The sequence below is a fragment of the Brachyhypopomus gauderio genome, chromosome 6, assembly GCF_052324685.1.
Source record: "Brachyhypopomus gauderio isolate BG-103 chromosome 6, BGAUD_0.2, whole genome shotgun sequence".
Lineage (NCBI taxonomy): Eukaryota > Metazoa > Chordata > Actinopteri > Gymnotiformes > Hypopomidae > Brachyhypopomus > Brachyhypopomus gauderio.
The window spans coordinates 19,567,939-19,586,392 of NC_135216.1; the positions used below are offsets into that span (position 1 = coordinate 19,567,939).

An 18,454-nucleotide genomic window follows, 5' to 3' on the forward strand; every position below is an offset into this window, starting at 1 on the left:
AAAGCTATACCAACATGCATCACACTGCATAGATATTTGGCCATTTTATATCATAAACACACTGTATTCTTCACTATGTCTAGATTGTGTTCTTTATGGTTTTGTCCACCATGATCATATACAATATGTTTACCTCCTATTTATATTTTATTTTTATATTTTGTTCCAGACCTTTTGCAACTATTATATGTGTATATTCTGTAACTCCCTGTCATGAATTCAAAATACCTAAAAACGAACAAATTAAAATATTACAAAATGTAATTAAATGACGTTCTTTGTGACATGATTTTATTATATTATTTAGTACATTCATTTCAATGGTTTGTGTCAATCATCTTTGATGCATGATAAACAACAACAGATTATAGTCCAGCTGCACATTATGGTCCAAGCTGTCAAATCACACAGATATGAAATTCCAAGTATGACTCAGCGGTGAATATATGTAATTTAGAAATGCCAGTGTCACTTTATACAAGGCCCTGAAAGAAAGATAGAAAAGTATTTAGGTATATAAGTACAAAATTAACACAGTAAATACATAATAAATAAAACCCATGGACATTGAACAAACAGAAAATTAACCACAGGGTGAAAAAAGTAATCAGCATATGTAAGCGGTGAGTGATGAGAGACAGAGTGAGTGTGAACATCACAGAAAAAAGGTTAAAAAACAGGAAGCAGGAAGTGCACCATTTCAAGAGTGACTTTTCTTTGTTTTGTATTGTACATTTTAAATGTTCTAGCAACAGTACTTGCACATGTGTATTAAAAGGGTTTCTAAAAAGAACAATTAAACATCAAAACATTTCTTACCAGAACGAGTCATTAATCTCATTTGCATCTTTCAAATGTAACTTTTCCAAGAGTTCAAAAAAGCCTTCTGTAAAGATTCTGTACATTGAAAAGAAAAAAGAATTTGGTGTACCACAGCAAAAGGACTGAATATTTATGTGAATAATTATTTCACATGAGATCTTCAAATCTCATTAATTAATTTAATCTTAAAGTCTCTAAAATGTTTTTACTTTATCGTTATAGGTGACCAAGTGTAGACTGTAAAAATGGCAATTCTATTCATTCAGAATAAAATTCAGAACACAAAAAGAGAAGCAAGAAAACTGGGAAAAGACTGTCCCACTATGGGGGCCCCTTGCCAGCCACCCCCGTCAACAGCGGCAGTATTTCATGTTGTCGTGAAATTGTGTTCGTCCCTCAGGTGGGCATGGCCCATTAGGAAACCCGACACCTGTGGGATGTTTGTCTGTCTTTTGTTTTGCATTGGTGCACTTTATTCATTAAATCCTCCCTTTTCTCTGAGACTGACGTGATAACTTCCTTTTTTATTTGCTCTCTCTCTCACCCGTCACACAGACAGTCTGAATAAAGACAATCTGAATATACAATCTGAGACCACTATACGTCAAACAGTCCTAAATAAATTAGTCAAACTACATTCAGGACCTTAGTAGACAGCTCAACATTTAGTAGATGTGGATAAGTTTGTGGATTTACATTCTATGGCTTAGAACAGGTTTAGGCAAAAGCAGCAAAGCACTTTTGTTTTATACCTCTGAGACTCGTCCAGCTCCTCCTGAGTAACCATCCCATTGGCCAGAAGCTTTGCAGTGCAGACAGCCTTCATGTTCTCCAAGTTTCTGCGAGTCAACCAGAGAAAACGAAAATAGCAGCAGACAAACATTTTGATGTTCAATACAGACCGCACTATAATAATTCCTCTAGCTTTAGAAATGCGTGCCTGTGAACTATGTGGTTTGATGTTTCACAGCACTTACTTTAAAAGGCGTTCTGCTGCATCATCATCAATACTTCCACCAAGGGTGTTGATTAGATGGTTTGAGTAGTTTGTCACCAATTGTGCTGAAGCTCTAATGGAGAAAAACTGAATTTTAGTAAGTTTGTAACCTGTTTAAATCTATTTTATGGATTTATGGAAAACAGCTTCAGCACATTGTATATATTACCAGTCATCTAACCTTATTCCTGGAAGGAAAAATCCAATTGAATCCCTTTTCTTTTCATTCAGGACCCTATATGCTTCATCCTGAAAATGTTTCCAGTAGTCTAAGGTAAGCTCTCTAGAGGAAGGAAATTTTGTGTTTATAGCATAATAAAACAAGGCTTTATTTAACTCTATGTTTTTTCATTAAAACTATATGTTTCATTAAAACTATATGTTTTCATTAAAACTTAATATTGATACATCAAAAGACATTTCTAGTAAAATGACAGCATAGTGGTGCAGAGCTCTGTCCAGTCATGGGGAGTCTCTGAGGAGATTGTGGACTGGATCAGTGTCAGGATGAACACTAGGGAAGCATGCCACTTCCTGCCTATATATATGTTGTGTAATAATATAATAATAATAATCTTTATTTGTATAGCACCTTTCATGCATACATGCAACTCAAAGAGCTTTACAGAATAAATTAAAAAAGAAACATTAAAAGGAAGCAAAGAAAAGAAGACAAAAAGAAAATATTAAAAGAAAGATAAGATAAATAAAAACATTCACATCAGTTTGATCAAATTTATTCTATAGGAGCAGGATGAGAAAATATGTAATCCGATTCTGTCAACTCCAAACTGAATGTGAGGTTGTTTGTGACTGATGCTATGAACTCTGCATCATCTTCCTCTTTTTCAACAGCCTTTCTCTCCAGTCGTCAAGTAAAGCCTCAAGGTTGGCATTCTTCCCTGCTTTCCCAGAGACAAGCTGTTGCTGTTTCCACTCTTCTATCCTCTTGTTGTTTACTTCATCGCTAGAACTTGACTTCTCATCTTCATCTAGTTCTCTCTGGATGCTTTGCCATTTTTTCATTAAAGATGGCATCTTTGTCTTGCTCTTTTTCATCTTTATCCTTTTTAAGTTTCTTAGTTTTGTCCATAGGCATTTTCCCACATGCTGGTTCATTTGGTGGCTGAGGTGCTGGAAGTGGTGGTTGCAAGGGTTGAGCCAGCACAGGTGGCACCAAAACCTCTGGCTGCAGGTGAGGAGTAACTGCTGCAGGTATTCCCCAATGTGCATTTTCAACTACCACAGAGGCTGCACTAGCAGTAGCTATAGTATGGGACTGCTCCCAATTGTGATGGACTTGTTCAGCTGCCCTGAACCTGGAGCTTTCCGCTTCTGAGCCTTGGCTGTGGCTTCCTGGGGTACTGCTGTTTCACTGGGCTTGAATTCTTCTGTTTCTGGAGCAGGTGGCTCGGCATCCTCATCCTCCATCTCCACTTCCTCGATCTCTCTGTCGTCGCTGAGGGGTGGTGGAGGAGATTCTGGAAGAGGTGGTGGTGGAGGGGGCTGCTCTGTTGGGGGCGGCGGGGGAGTTTCTGGATGGAGTGAGGGTTGAGAGGGTGCAGACCAGTAGGACTGGGTTTCTCCAAAGGATGGACCTACAAGACCACTAGAAGCTTCAGAAGGCAGTTGAGCTTCATTTTCTGGACCAGTATACAATATATATATATATATATATATATATATATATATATATATATATATATATATATATATATATATATATATATATATATATATGTATATATTATAGTTCTGAGGAAAACTGAAAAACAAATTTGCCAATGAGCGTTTCCATAGTGTTACAGAAGTGAACAGGTATTTGTTTAGAGGGTTTTTTTTCTCAAATAATAATGTTTTCCATTGTTTATGTGACTGTATGTTTGCATGGCAGTATTGTTGGTTGGAACGATAGCTGGAACACCTATTATTAAATTTTTCCAGCTATAGCTATGAATAATCATAAATCACAAACCAGGAATTTACTAGCTGCTAATAGACAAACTATACAAAATAAACAAAATAGAAATAAACAACGTTATTTCATTCAGACGTCTATAAACTCTATGGTAGACATTTTACTACAAACTACTGTTCAAATCATCCATACAGAATATTTCAGAAGTAGAGTTAAATGCTATTTATATGTGGAGCTGCCAAACTGTGTCCACTGTTTGGTTAAAGTCATTGGATTTAATCTTAGCATTATTATATCACAATCACTTTGATGATTTTATGGAAATCATCTCAATATGTATTTTCTGAATTTCTCCGATTTAAAAGCTCAATTCTACTTAAAGGTGCTCCCTCCTTTAAACAGCTATAACATGTATTTGTATCTGGCTAAAAACAAAGCTGCTTTATGAATTCATGCAACGCAGACATGTCTTAAAAGCATTTGACACCGTTTTACTCTATTCAGTGTGGGCATATCTTTTTTACACTTACTATAGTAATGCTTAAATTGCAAATCTTTTATATATCATTTATAAGTTTTAAAATCTGTAATTTTACTTGTTTGAGTGCTTTTAAAACATGTTGAACCACAGCATAGATGCTACAAATTCAAACTACTATGAAGCCTTTCAACACACCTTTAACCTAAATATCTAAAATGCTATGATAGCTTAAAATGGACACTTGCTGCTCATCCAACACTTCTCAGTCTTGACCATTTGCTATTTTATCAGATTAAGGGCACGTGGCTGCCAGATTTTGGGAAGTATGCAAATACCAATTAATACTAATCACTCACCATTGCTCATCATTCTCATGTAATAAAGTCCCTGTGTTATCCTAACATTACTACCTGCTTACGTACTACACTTTCCCGCTCAGTCTGTCACTCGGTTTCTCTTTCACAAGCCTGCATCTCTGGCTGCTGCTCTCCCTGTCTGCTGCTGCTGTCTTCACCTACAGAGGACACGGAGGCTACAGCAGCGAACATGTCTGTGATTTTTACACGTTTTGTAGCATGCTAAATTTCCTTCGGGATCAATAAAGTATGTATCTATCTATCTATCTATCTATCTATATTGAGACTCTTCAATTTCTTTGTGCGTAACTTCTCTGTACCCCCTTTCTGCCACTTCTGTTGCTCCATGCTGCCTCTCCTTTAACAACGCGCTCAACACTGAACGTAGCGGGAGTTACAGCGGACCACGAAGAGAAAGGGTGGGGCCACTTTCGTCCTATATCCTGATTGGTTCAGTCCACTGTCTATATTGAAGATGGACCAATGGGCCGCTCCCTCTAAATTGTGGGCCCCTGAGGAGTATCGGCCCACCGGGCAAATGCCCGGTACGCCAGATTACCAGTCCAGCCCTGCTGTCACTGTGATTACATTATTGTACATTATTATTATATGTGCATTACTTATTACACTCACCTGAGACCCTCAAAGTCTTCATTGAAGATGTAGGCTATTTTTGAAGCTCTAGAATTGAGTGTTTTAAGTTTAAGCACCACGTCCATTTCGAGTAGCTTTTCTAAAGTGGCTGCCACGCCAAGTTTAAGTATGTTGAATAAAGCCCTAAATGTTTTAGGAGAGGGAAACACATGATTATTGTGCACAGAGCCCAAAACCACAATGTTAGATGCATAAACATTTACAGCCCTTTACATGCAGTATTTTGAGTGTCAAGGCTGTCTCGGATGCTGCTCCTCTTTCTCCTGCGCTGCTCCCTGGCTTATCTCAAGTTTTCCTCTAACTGTTTCATTTCGTATCTGTTATACTTTTATTTTGGGAAGGGTTTTTTGTTTGTTGCGGTGTCTGCCTGCTGCCAGTTATTTCCCCTGGCGTGCTTTGTTTCGTTTTCATGCGTTGAGTTTTTGTCCACGTCTTTTGTGTTTGGTATTACTGTTGCTGTGTGTTTGCTTGTGTTATGTTCACGCAGACTTATATTATCGCCACTCTATATATGTCACGGTGACAGCTCCGGACCCCTCCTTGTGGGGGTGTCGTTATGTTGTCTGCGTCTAGTTATGTCCATGTTTGTAGTTCCGTGGGTGTGGGTCATTAGTGAGCGTGTTCGTTAGTCTCACCTGTGCCTTGTCTCATGATCACGGGGGAATGTGTTATTCACCTATTTAATGTGCATTCGCGCAATGTCTCGTGCTCGTCTTTGTCTCGAGTTCGTGCCTGCGTGAGTATCCGTGTGTGTGCTCATGTTATCATGCTGAACTGCACTCGTGTCAACATTAAACGTTCTATGTTTCACCGCAATTGTTTCGTCGTGCCTGCCTCCTCCGCATCATCACAATATACTTATATTATCGTCTCTCCCTCTGTTTTCTTACACAGTGTGTATGTGTGTAACCCAGAGAAGTAATTAACAGCAGTAATCTGCAAAATAAGTTATTCTCCTTATAGTTCATATAATTGTTCCTACAGATAAGCTATGTTCACTGTTATGTTCACTGTCTGTTAAAATATATTTTCCTGCTGTTATTCTGTATTATCTTGTCACTCATCTCTGCATTGTGGGCCTGCTGGGCAAGTGGGCGGGTCTGGGAGAGGCGGGAAAAAGAGAGTGGCGAGAGGGAGAAGTGAGGGGGGAGAGTGAAGAAAAGAGGAGTTGGATCGTCTCCGCGGCCAACGGGACAAGAGTTTAGTGGTACAGTTGTGTTTATCAGCTCGATATATCACACCAAATGAAATATACGCTGCTGTAATATGAGTGAAATGACGGTAATGTTGTTATCATTTGTGTTCGACTGCGAGAAGGCAATAGTGTAAGCTTCACCAAGGTGCGCGTTAACTTAGCCAAGGTTAGCACTAAGCATCGTGGGGATAGCTAACGCTGGACATGTTTGGCTAGCAAAGCCAAGCTTCATAGAGTCCGATCAGGTTCAAGACTCCGCCCGTTCTCCGGACACTCAGAACAACCTGTTAGCCAGCTGAACTTTCGCCAGCACTGCGGGAGACTGTACTGTTAGCTTAGCCACCCCAGGCTAACCCCCGTCGCCCGAGTAGCCCTCGGTTAGCCAGCCGAACTTCCGCCAGCACTGCGGGAGACTGTACTGCTAGCTTAGCCACCCAGGCTAACCCCCGTCGCCCAAGCAGCCCGGCCCGCGCTGCTGCTGTAGAGGGAGAGAGAGAGACATTGATAGAGACAGATCTTTCAGCCGTTGAGGTTCAGCCACGAAGGTGAGCTACGGTTTATTTTATTTTACAATCTTTTTGTTTTGGCTCGAGAGAGTGAAGAGGCCAGTGCAGTTTTGTTTTCTGGGCCACCACGCACGCTAGCGACGCTTCCAGGCCTGCAACGAGTGTTTTAACTATTTGAATGCCGGTGTGTGTGTGCGTGTGTGTGTGTGTGTGGGCCCACTACACAGTTAAGGTTACAGTGTTGATTTCATCAGTGTTTTGGGAGTCAAGAGAATTATTTTATACCCTGAGGAAGTTGGCTTAGTATAAATATAAGTGATATTTTATTTAGAACTAAAATTGGGTTAAGCCATTGTCAATTGTTGGTGCTGTGAATAATAATACACCAAATGTATTATACAGTATTCTGCTGAAATTTATAAAAGGAATTAATAGTCTATACTTGAAGATCAACATTATAATTTATAATGTTTTTAACTACTCATATCTATTAGTCCTGGGTATATTAAAATACAAGTCAATTGCATCCCATACTGTCTTTAAAGTGTTAGTTTTTTTGTGTGTTCTTGTAGAGAAAGAGGACTAGTGTGAATACAGCCCTAGTAGAAATTGGAGGCACCGCCATTGTAAATTTAAGATCTCTAGAATAGATATATGTCATATTTAATATAAACCTAGTGAACCCAGGGCGCTCTTATAGGTGATTCCACCCCGTGTGTACAACCACTAAGATCTGGTGAAGGAGCGCTACGTGTTCATACACTCCGTGTTACATTCAGAGCAACTTTCATATTTATCAGTGACAGTAGATGTGCTCTGTGGTTCAGAACAGCTTGCTACATTGTTTAAAAAAATGGGGTATGAAATCAATCTCTTCTACAGTAGGCCTAGTACTGGCAACACTAGATATTTAATTTCTAAATTCTAGCTTCAGGCTTAGTGTCACGGTAAGGGGGCCGGGTCGCCACAGGAGGGCGCGCATCCCGGCCAGCAGCCGATCCCAGCACACATCCCCGAGCACGCAACCACTCCCACAGTCACAATGCACCTGTTTTCTATTGCTCTTTTTAAGCCCGCAGGTCGTCCGGTCCAGTGCTGCACATTGCCGCTACGAGCGTCTCTGCATCCGGCGAGCATTCCACAAGAGATCCTCTCCCCGTGTATGCGCTACGAGCATTACTAAAGCATCGCTGTTTGTGAATGCGCTACGAGTATCACTTTGTTTGAGCCATGGAGAATAAACTCCTTTCAGTTCCACCCACGTCTCTGGCTGCCTCTGTCCCGACGCCTTCGGCGTCACACTTAGGCACAGCTAGAAAATAATGACTCATAATAAAACAAGCATTGCTCTTGAAAGAGAAACTATAAGATAGCTATTTATCAGAGTTTGACTGCACAATAAATCATTGACATTAAAATGTGAGTCCAGTTTCAGAATGTTTTCTAGCTGGATAATAGCAGCTTGTGATTTTTCATGAAGTTTTCATATTAACCAAAATGTCAGTCAATGAGTGTGCCACTAGCGAGGTTAAAGTTGTTGACCGGAGGGGAGGTGTAAATGGACACAAATTAAGTATTATATCGCAATCGATTGCCAAGTATAAACACCTCCGCCGAGCAGAGCGTTGAGGAGCGATTTCGATTGGCGGATCGTGCTCTATTTTTTATTATAAAATTTTTTTTGCTGAAGCTGGTCCAGCGTGTCGCGTGCCAGTGATTATGCCTTGGCGTGCCAACGGTGCCGAGGTTGCCGACCCCTGGTGTAGTCTGTCTTGGTTTTTCATTTGGATCGTTATTAGTTTCCCAGTCGCTTCTGTTGTTCTCTGGTTGTGTTACTTTGTAGTTTAGTTTGCCTAGCTGTTTGTTTGCCCTCGTTGCTTTCAGTTGTAGTCTTTTCCCTAGTTGTGTTCTGTCGTGTTGGTTAGTCTTCCGTCGGCTGTCAGGTTTGTTTTCTCATTTCCCTCTCTGCCTTTAGTTTTATATTAAGTTTGGTATGCTCCTGTACTTGTCTGATTGTCGCTTACTCTCGTTAGAATATGTTATCCCGCTGTCTCCTTTGTTGTAGTCTAGTGTTTTGTTACCCCCTTTTTAATAAATATACTAAAGCTGCATTTGCGTCACTCCCGCTGATCTACAACGTTACAAAAACACATGATAAGCCAGTTTAAAACCAACACTCAAACCCCATTATAGTGTCACAAACATGCTACACTACACACCAGCAAAATGAAGCTTGCAAGCTAAATTAATCTCATTTACTAACATTATTGAAACAAAATCTGAGATGTAATCCACCCTGCATATGTTGGTGGTGATTAATAAATTGACATGATTAATATGGTAAACAGTAATCATTCTTCATGGGCAACAAGTTTCTATTGGTCTTCACTACAACTCCGTGTCATTAACATTAACGTAGACCCTGTTCTACATTTAAAGCTGTCTTTAAATGCTAACTATGACAGTTAACTGTGTATACACAGACATGCTGAGAACTGTAAGCTTAGTTCAGCAAGGTCAGAGATTAACTGCACTTATTCTGGTACATAAATAAATAAAGAGAAGTCGTCTTACCACAGAGACTCCCATTCTTTTCCCGTCATCGTAAGTCCCAGAAGGCTAATAGGCACAAACAAGATGCCCCCATAGATGTCCGCAAAATAAGCAAAATGCAGACTAAAAAAGAAAACAGCATGAAAATAATGAACACCACATGCTCCAAGAAGCAAAACAGACCTGCAAACACAGAATGAAATGATTCGGCGGAACATGCAGCCAATACATGCTAAACGATTAAAGCCGACCCAACATGAACACTCCAAATGTTTCACCGATTACCTTCTGTTTTACTACTACAGCAGTTTTTTACTGCTACAGTTGTGTTTTACTACTAGTTTACTACTAGTTGTGTTGGCTACACATATTTAAAGAGCGAATCATGCATCTCTTGCACAAAAGACAGTCCAAATGTTTCCGATGTTACCGATTACCTTCTACTTACCTTCTGTTTTACTACTACAGCTGTGTTTTGCTACCGCAGCTGTATTTTGCTAATACAGCTGTGTTGTCTACCACAGCTGTGTTTTGCTACTACAGCTGGTGGTGCCCCCTATGTATAGAGTGTGTTGTTATGTGTTACTTAAATATACTCCATTACCCATACTGCATTGGGGCGGGAGGTTACCGGGAAGACCATGTACGGATACGCAGTTCTTGAGTAAAGACTTTAGCATAAACCCACGCCGACCGTGTGGTCTTTTCATTAATGCACTACACGGCATAACATAGAGCAGTAGCGAACTCAAAGGGTTAACAGGATAATCAAGCCCATGGGACAAAACACAGCTGTGGACCTGCTCTTTACCAAGTCAAAACACAACTGTAATGGCGTACTCCAGATTCAGCTCTGCTCCAAAATAGTACTGCGCCCAGGAATCAAGGCACCTCATCTGTACCTATCCCTCGCTTACAACAGCGAACACTCAGTAAAATCAGCCTAACGATCCAAACCTGTCGTCCCATTGTGGTGCTTAGCTTAGCCACGCTGTTTCTCTAAGGACACCAAGGTGCCCTTATAACATTGTAACTGTAGCCTTGTAACTACTTGACTCCTCCCATACTAACAAATTGTCAAGGAAAGAAAGGAAAACCTATACCAGGGCTACAGTTGTGTTTTGCTACTACAGCTGTGTGGGCTGTCAGGGCAGGCCCCAGCACTGCCCCGCCCGTGACCACTAGAGGGCGCTCGTGATCCTTGTCACATAGACACAATCAGCAAAGATGACCTGCAACTGTCTTATGGCCCATTTCCACTAGGGCCTGCTTGGCGTGGTACGGTTCGATTCGTGACGGTTTGTGAGCGAAGTCTGTTCCCTGGTCAAACGCCAAGGTACAAACCTTTCTGTTAATAATCAGCGATCAAAAAATCCAGGGCGAACTGGACAGGGCCACTAGAAATGTAAAGATTTTTTGCGAGGTTTCCGCGCTAATGGCCACTCATGGCTACCAGCGGTCCGTTCAGCAGTGCCGGTCGGTCCAAGCTAAAAAAGCTTAAAAGCGATTACCGGGCGGTGAAGGACCATAACGGACGCAGCGAAGCAAACCGCAAAGACTGGAAATGGTTCCAGCAAATGGATGCCATATACGGTCACCGGCCAGCCAGTAACGGAAGAGAAAACGTGCTGGACACGACAATGTTGGTGCTGGAGGCCACAGAGAATGGTGAGTGTATTGTGATTTCACAGTTTTACTAGGCTCGTAAAAGATGTAATATGAACGCATCTATTGTAAACGCAGGAATTTAGAGCTGTGTTTGTAGTTAATGTTACCACCACAGTCACTACTGTACAATAGCTAGCTCTTAGCCTTGCTAGTTGCTAGTTAGCTGTAGCCATAAACAAAGCATGAGCAGCGATGACGTGCTACACATTTTGTGCAGTTACGCTATATTGTTGTTGCATTCACGGGAATGCTTGTGTTTAATATTTCTTATTTTTTACGTTCAAGATTCCCCTTCCACTGACGAGGCGAGCGGAGTTGGCGGAAAATGTTTCCTTCAACCGGGCTTTCCTCGGGGTGCTTGGCGAACTTGTGAACACCATGCGAGACAGACGCCAGTAAAAGCACACAAAATGTTGGTTGTAGTACTATAAATATTTATTTCATATAAAGCTATACGTTATTTTTAGGTAATTTGCTTTTTGCACTTTTTTTAACTATAACTATATTATTTACATATGTTGTATTTTAAATATCTATATTTCATAATAAAGTTTGATTTCATTTGATTGTATGACTGATGCTTTTTATGCAGGGTGTGTTCAGCCTGTTTGAGTAATACCAAATTATTATCAATAATTAGAGCAACCACATACAATAATGAAGATAAAGATAAATAAGATACAATAATGGTATGTGTTAAGGGGCATCGACCGGTGTTGTGGTCGCATACAAATGATGTCACGACACTACAACCCGCGCGCCAACAGCGACTCCACCCACATTGTGGTGGTCCACCATTGTAATGGAATCACAACGCGACCGTACCGTTCCGTTGCGAATCGATCCGTATCGAACCGTACCGCGCCAAGCAGGCCCTAGTGGAAATGCGCCATTACTCCCTTCTTGGGGAGCTGCAGTGTCTCTTTGCTGAGTTGTTTGTTTTCTCTTTCGAGCAGTCAGCCGGTAATCTCTCTGGTAACATCCATGGTTTTTGCTTTCTCTCTCACCTTTCACTGTTTTTTTCGAGTGTGTTCACTCCTGCGCCCTTTTCGGTCTATCCAAAGTTTTCCCCAGCTGTATTTTTCTCTGTTTTTTGCTTCCTGATTATTTTTGTGTTCTCGCCGTTTAGGTTGGTGAGCCGGTTCTTCTCCCGGCATTATTTGTTTTCCCTTTTTGTAACTTTCCTCGCGTTGATTCATTCCGCGTTTCCTTTGTTCATTGTTCTGGTTTCTTTTGTTGGTTACTTACCTCGCATTGAGTTATTCCGCATTGCCTTTGTTTTGTAGTGCTGTGTTTTAGTAGGCTACTGTCCTCGCGTTGAGTTTCTCCACGTTCCTTTTGTTTTCACCCGTTTGTGGTTTTCCTTCGTGATCCCTTCACGAAGATGTTTTTCTTTTATCTCTTTTCCCGTGATCATTTTGGCGGTGGCCTCAGTTTATCGTTTTTGTGGTGGTTTTGGCTTTGTTACAGCTCTAATGTGGTTTATGCGCGCTCGCATACTGCTGCATAACAACGCGGTATATACGCGTTTGCGTACCGCTGTTTAACACTATTTAAAGAGTGAATCATGCATCTCTTGCACAAAAGGCACAACGGGCTGGCGAAACAAAAACATTGGAATAGTTACATTTGCATGTAATGTCAATAAACTAACAACAAAGTATTGCAACTAAATTACTTTTTACGATTGAGCTGGAAACATTTGTCAGAGACTCTGGTCCATAATGAATCAGAATCAGATTTTATTCATCATACATTGTACAAGTACAAGATGAAATGTTATATTGCCCTGGGCCCAGTGTTAAAGCACCGAAAACCCAGAGCGGCAGCAGATGTAAACGTAGACGCGCCACCTTCACAGAATGGGGGAGAAACATAGAGAGATAACACCAGGAGGAGACAAAAAATATGACCACAGATTATTCTCGCAAATGGGACAACAGTCTGTGTGCATGCAAAAAATCCCCATAGCACATACAGCATTGATAACACAGACAGTAAGCAGTGAGAGGCGTGATCCATTCAGATAGGGAGGGGTGGCCAGAGGCCTGGCACAGAGTTTTTGTGTCAAAGTTCGCGGTGAAAGGCGAGAGCCATCTCTGACAGTCTCTGTGTGGGAGTAGGAGCAGGTAACCAAGACGACGACCTTCCGGGAGAGATTTGTTTGGGCTCCAATGCAGATAAGAAGAATGAAGAATTTAGCAAGGAGCTTGTCCTTGGGAATTTGAGCACACAAACTCCTCTTTAAGGCAGCGGTCTCCCAACAGATCCATCTTCGCACGTAGAGCACGTAGAGCATTGATTCCAATGCTAGCATGACATGATAATGACATGATGCATCACTCAGTTGCTGCCGATTTGTCGGCTGCACATCCATGATGCGAATCTCCCGTTCCACCGCATCCCAAAGGTGCTCTATTGGACTGAGATCAGGTGACTGTGGAGGCCATTCGAGTACAGTGAACTTTTTGTTCAAGAAACCAGTCTGAGATGATTCGCGCTTTAGGACATGGCATGTTATCCTGCTGGAAGTAGCCATCAGAAAATGGGTACACTGTGGTCATTAAATGATGGACACGGTCAGCAACAATACTCAGGTAGGCTGTGGCGTTGACACAATGCTCAGTTGGTACTACTAGGCACAAAGTGTGCCAGGAAAATATCCCCCACACCATTGCACCACCACCACAAGCCTGAACCGGGCAGGATGGATCCATGCTGTTGATGCCAAATTTTGGCGGTACCATCCCAATGTGGCAGCAGAAATCAAATCAGGCAACGTTTTTCTGAGGCAAACAGTAGCCTCAGTATCCTGATCTTAAGTGACACACCAGCACCCGGTGTGGTCTTCTACTTCTGTAGCCCATCCACCTCAAGGTTCAACGTGTGCGTTCAGAGATGCTCTTCTGCATGCCTCAGTTGTAACAGCTGCTTATTTGTGTTACTGTTTCCGTTCTATCAGCTCGAACCAGTCTGGCCATTCTCCTCTGACCTCGGGCATCAACAAGGCATTTGCACTCATAGAACTACCACTCACTGGATATGTTCTCTTTTTCAGACCATTCTCTGTAATCCCTAGAGATGGTTGTGCATGAAAATTCCAGTAGATCAGCAGTTTCTGAAATAATCAGACCAGGCTGTCCTGGCACCAACAACCATGTTCAAAGTCACTTAAATCACCTTTCTTCCCCATTCTGACAGCTCTTTGGTCTTCACCATATTTGGAGTGTGAATGAGGTTGACTGAGGCACTTGTTTTTATACTGATAAGCAGTTCATTACAGGTAATGAGCAGTGATGTCAGTAACGCGTTACTCTAATCTTACCACTTTTTTCGGTAACGAGTAATATAACGCGCTACTATTTCCAGTCCAGTAATCAGATTAAAGTTATTATCCAAATAACTGTGCGTTACTATTTATATTTTCCCTAGTAAAATATATATTTTTGCTTTCTTCTTGGCTCAATTCTACTTTTGCGTCTGACCGTAGCGCTCGAATCCGCATGCTGCGCGTGACCCTGTGAGAGCGCGAGCACGTTTTACAAGTCATTCTTTGCAGTGTCCTCCCGAAACGATATGTGGTAGTATAAAGAAACACCCCTCAAAAACAGGGGAAGGAACATTTACCTGATGAATTTTAATGTTGCTTTGTGTTCCACGTTTGAAAAGTGCTGGAAATTGTAATGGTATTTCGTTTCACAAGCTGTCTGACTGAACTGGGGTGGGTTTCCCGAAACCCACCCCAGTTCGCTTGTATTACGTTTACAAATAAATTTACAAATAATACCGCGCAGCTACACAAACGTAATGTCAGGAGATACTGTAGCGACTCCTACTCCTCACGGCGAGTCTTGCCCTTTAAGTGACACTGGGGGGCGGAGCCTGCGCGCGCCAGGGTTGCGTTATCAATAAAGTTTCCCTCCTCTGGATTTTTGGATTAAGCAGTTTCTGCCTCGGTTACCGAACCTGCTTCAATACATTGTTACTGTTAAAAATGCACTTCCAATAAAGTGAGTATTGGAAAAATTTATTTTGCTGCTGAATGTAACTACTAAAGTAACTTGTAATCTAACGTAGTTACTTTTAAAATCAAGTAATATGTAACGTAACTAAGTTACTTTTAAAAGGAGTAATCAGTAATCAGTAATCGGATTACTTTCTCAAGGTAACTTAGCCATCACTGGTAATGAGTGGAGGACACCACAATTTTTTCCTCATTTTGTATCTTGTATTTGGGGTCTACATATGATGCCAATTACAAGCCTCTCTCATCTTTTTAAGTGGGAGAACTTGCAAAATTGGTGACTGACTAAATACTTTTCCCCACTGTATACACACACACAGCTGGCACGCCCCATATGCTCACTACATATGCTACCTCAGGGGTCACTGTTACACTCTAATGATCTGAGGAGATAGGGGACCCCTCCACCGGTACCTCCACCACTCTGCAGAATTTGGCGACCTCTTCGCACTATGCGCTTCAGCATTCACTGACTGCACTCAGTCAGTTTACATGGCCTACCACTTTGTGGCTGAGTTGATGTCATTCCCAAACACTTCCATATTCTTATAATACAGCTGACAGTTGACTGTGGAATATTTAGGAGCGAGGAAATTTCATGACTGGATTTGTTGCACAGGTGGCATCATATCACAGTTCCACGCTGGAATTCACTGAGCTACTGAGAGCGACCCATTCTTTCACAAATGTTTGTAAAAACAGTCTGCATGGCTAGGTGTTTAACTTTGTACACCTGTGTCCATGGAAGTGATTGGAAAACCTGATTCCAATCATTTGGATGGGTGAGCAAATACTTTTTTACAGTGAATGTATATCACTTTAAACAATGTTGTCCCAAAAGCACACAATCACAGTGCACACATGACCTTTTCCCCCAAAAGTGTGTATCATAAATTTTTTGGACACTGATCAATAATGATATTGTATATTAGAATTTCTTACCGTGAAACTTCTGCGATTAAACCTGATGCAAACAATTGCTCCAGCTCTGAGGACATATTTTGAAACATGTCCACATATCTTTTGTCAGCAAATACTCTGTAAAATAAAATTCTTTCCTCAAATTCAGGTAAATATATTTCAGGTAGAATTAAACCTTAACAGAGTTTAATACACACAGAAAATTGTAATTTCTGTAGAAATTAGAACCTTGCAAATGATCTTAACTATTGCTTCCATCCTGCTGGTATTTTTGCTTTAGCACAGTAGCAGTTTAAAAAGAGATAAACTTACTTATCACTCTGTTCAACTTTCTGCATAAACTCTGGAGATTGAGTGTAATTCAAAAATTGTTCCCGATAAAAAATAAACACTCTAGCAACAACGCTGCCATGACAAGAAAGCACAAGTTAAGTTGGTGCCCGAACATGTGAAGCGTGATATTAGTTCAACAAAATGTTATGAAACCACATTATGCATCAATATATAAGAGCTTGATAAATCATTAACTACCTATAATATTCATTAAATATTAACCACATATAGTATTGATAAACCAGTTACTACATATAGTATTGATAAAATTAATTGAAATAGGAAATCCCATTATCACAATTATATGATATATGAACACAGTACATAATACCAATAATACTAATATTCTATAAAATATATATGCTATTTACTATATTTTATTTTCATATAAATATAGTAAATATGCTATATACTGGAGTTTACACTTAATGGGCTTTCTCCATTAAATGAAGATTTAAATATTAAAATAGGATTCAAGTGACACTAACCAGTTATTCATCAAAGTAAAAAAAATGTAAAAAATGTAAACGATCATGACAAATACCCAAATACTCAAGTATTGCTCACTTCACTGACAGAAGAAACTCATCATCATTCCCTTTGCTTCTCTCCAGGTCTGTAAACTCCGTGGCCTTCATGTCAATCTCATTCCAAGTGGACCGCAGGCTTACAAACATAAACATGGTTTACATGGAATATTAGTCTCATGTAGTCAGGAAGGGTGTCTGAATGCTATAAAGGTCAAAGGCCATACAAATAAACACCTACTTCTACATTATTAGTAATGTTATTGTTAAATATTGGTTTTACCTTTCCTTCATTTCTTCAAAATTTATAGACCTAATTTGTGAAATCTTCTCCATTCCAGTTTTAAAGACATTCACAAAAAATGTTTCAATGGTGCTGTATGGTGCAAAGAAAATGTTGGCTCAGTATTCAGAAAGGTTATATCAAAAGTAACAAATAAAAAAATACAAATAATCTAATCACACATATCATATTATGAATTTCCATATTACATTAAACATAATATTACATTGTGTTAAATTACCATATTACATTACATACTTACACATTGGAAATATATATACACACACAATATATACACATAGACGCACTCACATTCTAAATGTCCCTAAATGAACATATTGAAATGGACCTTGAAAGTGATGTACAAATGCTTTAATTCCACCTTGTTAAGGTGTATGAACCCTGCAAACATGACTTTGTTCATCGCGCTGAAGCGCAGCGTGCGTGCGAAGTTACAAAATTCGAGAGGTGCACGACCTCGCGAATCGACAGCGCGCGAGGCCCTCGCGCACGGGCGGAGCCACAGCGATTACGCCATTTTCGCCGCGCAGACCCTCAAGTATAAACCAGGCTTAAGCGTGGGGGAAAACATTAACATCACCCAGGAGGATGACTAAACAACAAACTCTTCCTAAGGCGGGGCCCACCTGTGTTCGGGGCCCCCCCGCAGTGCGTGCCTTGCGTGCCCCTCCCCTACGCCAGTGCCTGTGCCTTGTCTCGTGATCACTGGGGAATGTGTTCAGCACCTATTTAATGTGCGTTCGCACAATGTCTCGTGCTCGTCTTTGTCTAAAGCTCGTGCCTTGTGAGTGTTCTGTGTGGTGTGTTTGCACAATCCATGCCGCACTGTTATTTGTATCTCACTAATAAACGTTAAATGTCAAAGTACCCACTCGTCGTGCCTGCCTCCTCCCATCGTAAAAATTGGCATATCAAAAGTTTATGAATGTGTTTAGTTTTAACCAGGGGTGGAAAGTAACTAATTACATTTACTCACATTACTGTAATTGAGTACTTTTTATGAGTAATTTGTAATTTTCTGAGTAGTTTTTGAAATATGTAATTTTTACTTTTACTTGAGTACATTTTGACTCAAGTAGTTTTACTTCACTACATTTGAACACCCTCACATTACTGAGTAAAAAAATATTGATGGTGAAAAATTAAATGCGGGCAGAGTCCCAGAACTGAAGGCCAATTGCATGGCCTTGCCTTG

The 18,454-nt window shown here is 40.6% G+C and overlaps 1 protein-coding gene across 1 annotated transcript in view; it reads right to left on the reverse strand.

Annotated features, from left to right (window-relative positions):
* Window positions 1-228: 228 nt before the first annotated feature.
* LOC143517219 (uncharacterized) overlaps window positions 229-18,454 on the reverse strand; it is a 37,510-nt gene continuing 19,284 nt past the window's right edge. Inside the window, exons 8-18 of the mRNA XM_077009464.1 lie at window positions 17,239-17,331; window positions 16,996-17,094; window positions 16,408-16,500; window positions 16,117-16,212; window positions 9,504-9,605; window positions 5,208-5,351; window positions 2,001-2,102; window positions 1,800-1,892; window positions 1,575-1,661; window positions 820-897; window positions 229-485 (exon numbers count right to left, since the gene is read on the reverse strand). Coding sequence (XP_076865579.1) covers window positions 404-485; window positions 820-897; window positions 1,575-1,661; window positions 1,800-1,892; window positions 2,001-2,102; window positions 5,208-5,351; window positions 9,504-9,605; window positions 16,117-16,212; window positions 16,408-16,500; window positions 16,996-17,094; window positions 17,239-17,331 — 1,069 coding nt within the window. The 3' untranslated portion in view covers window positions 229-403. The remainder of the gene's footprint in view (window positions 486-819; window positions 898-1,574; window positions 1,662-1,799; window positions 1,893-2,000; window positions 2,103-5,207; window positions 5,352-9,503; window positions 9,606-16,116; window positions 16,213-16,407; window positions 16,501-16,995; window positions 17,095-17,238; window positions 17,332-18,454) is intronic.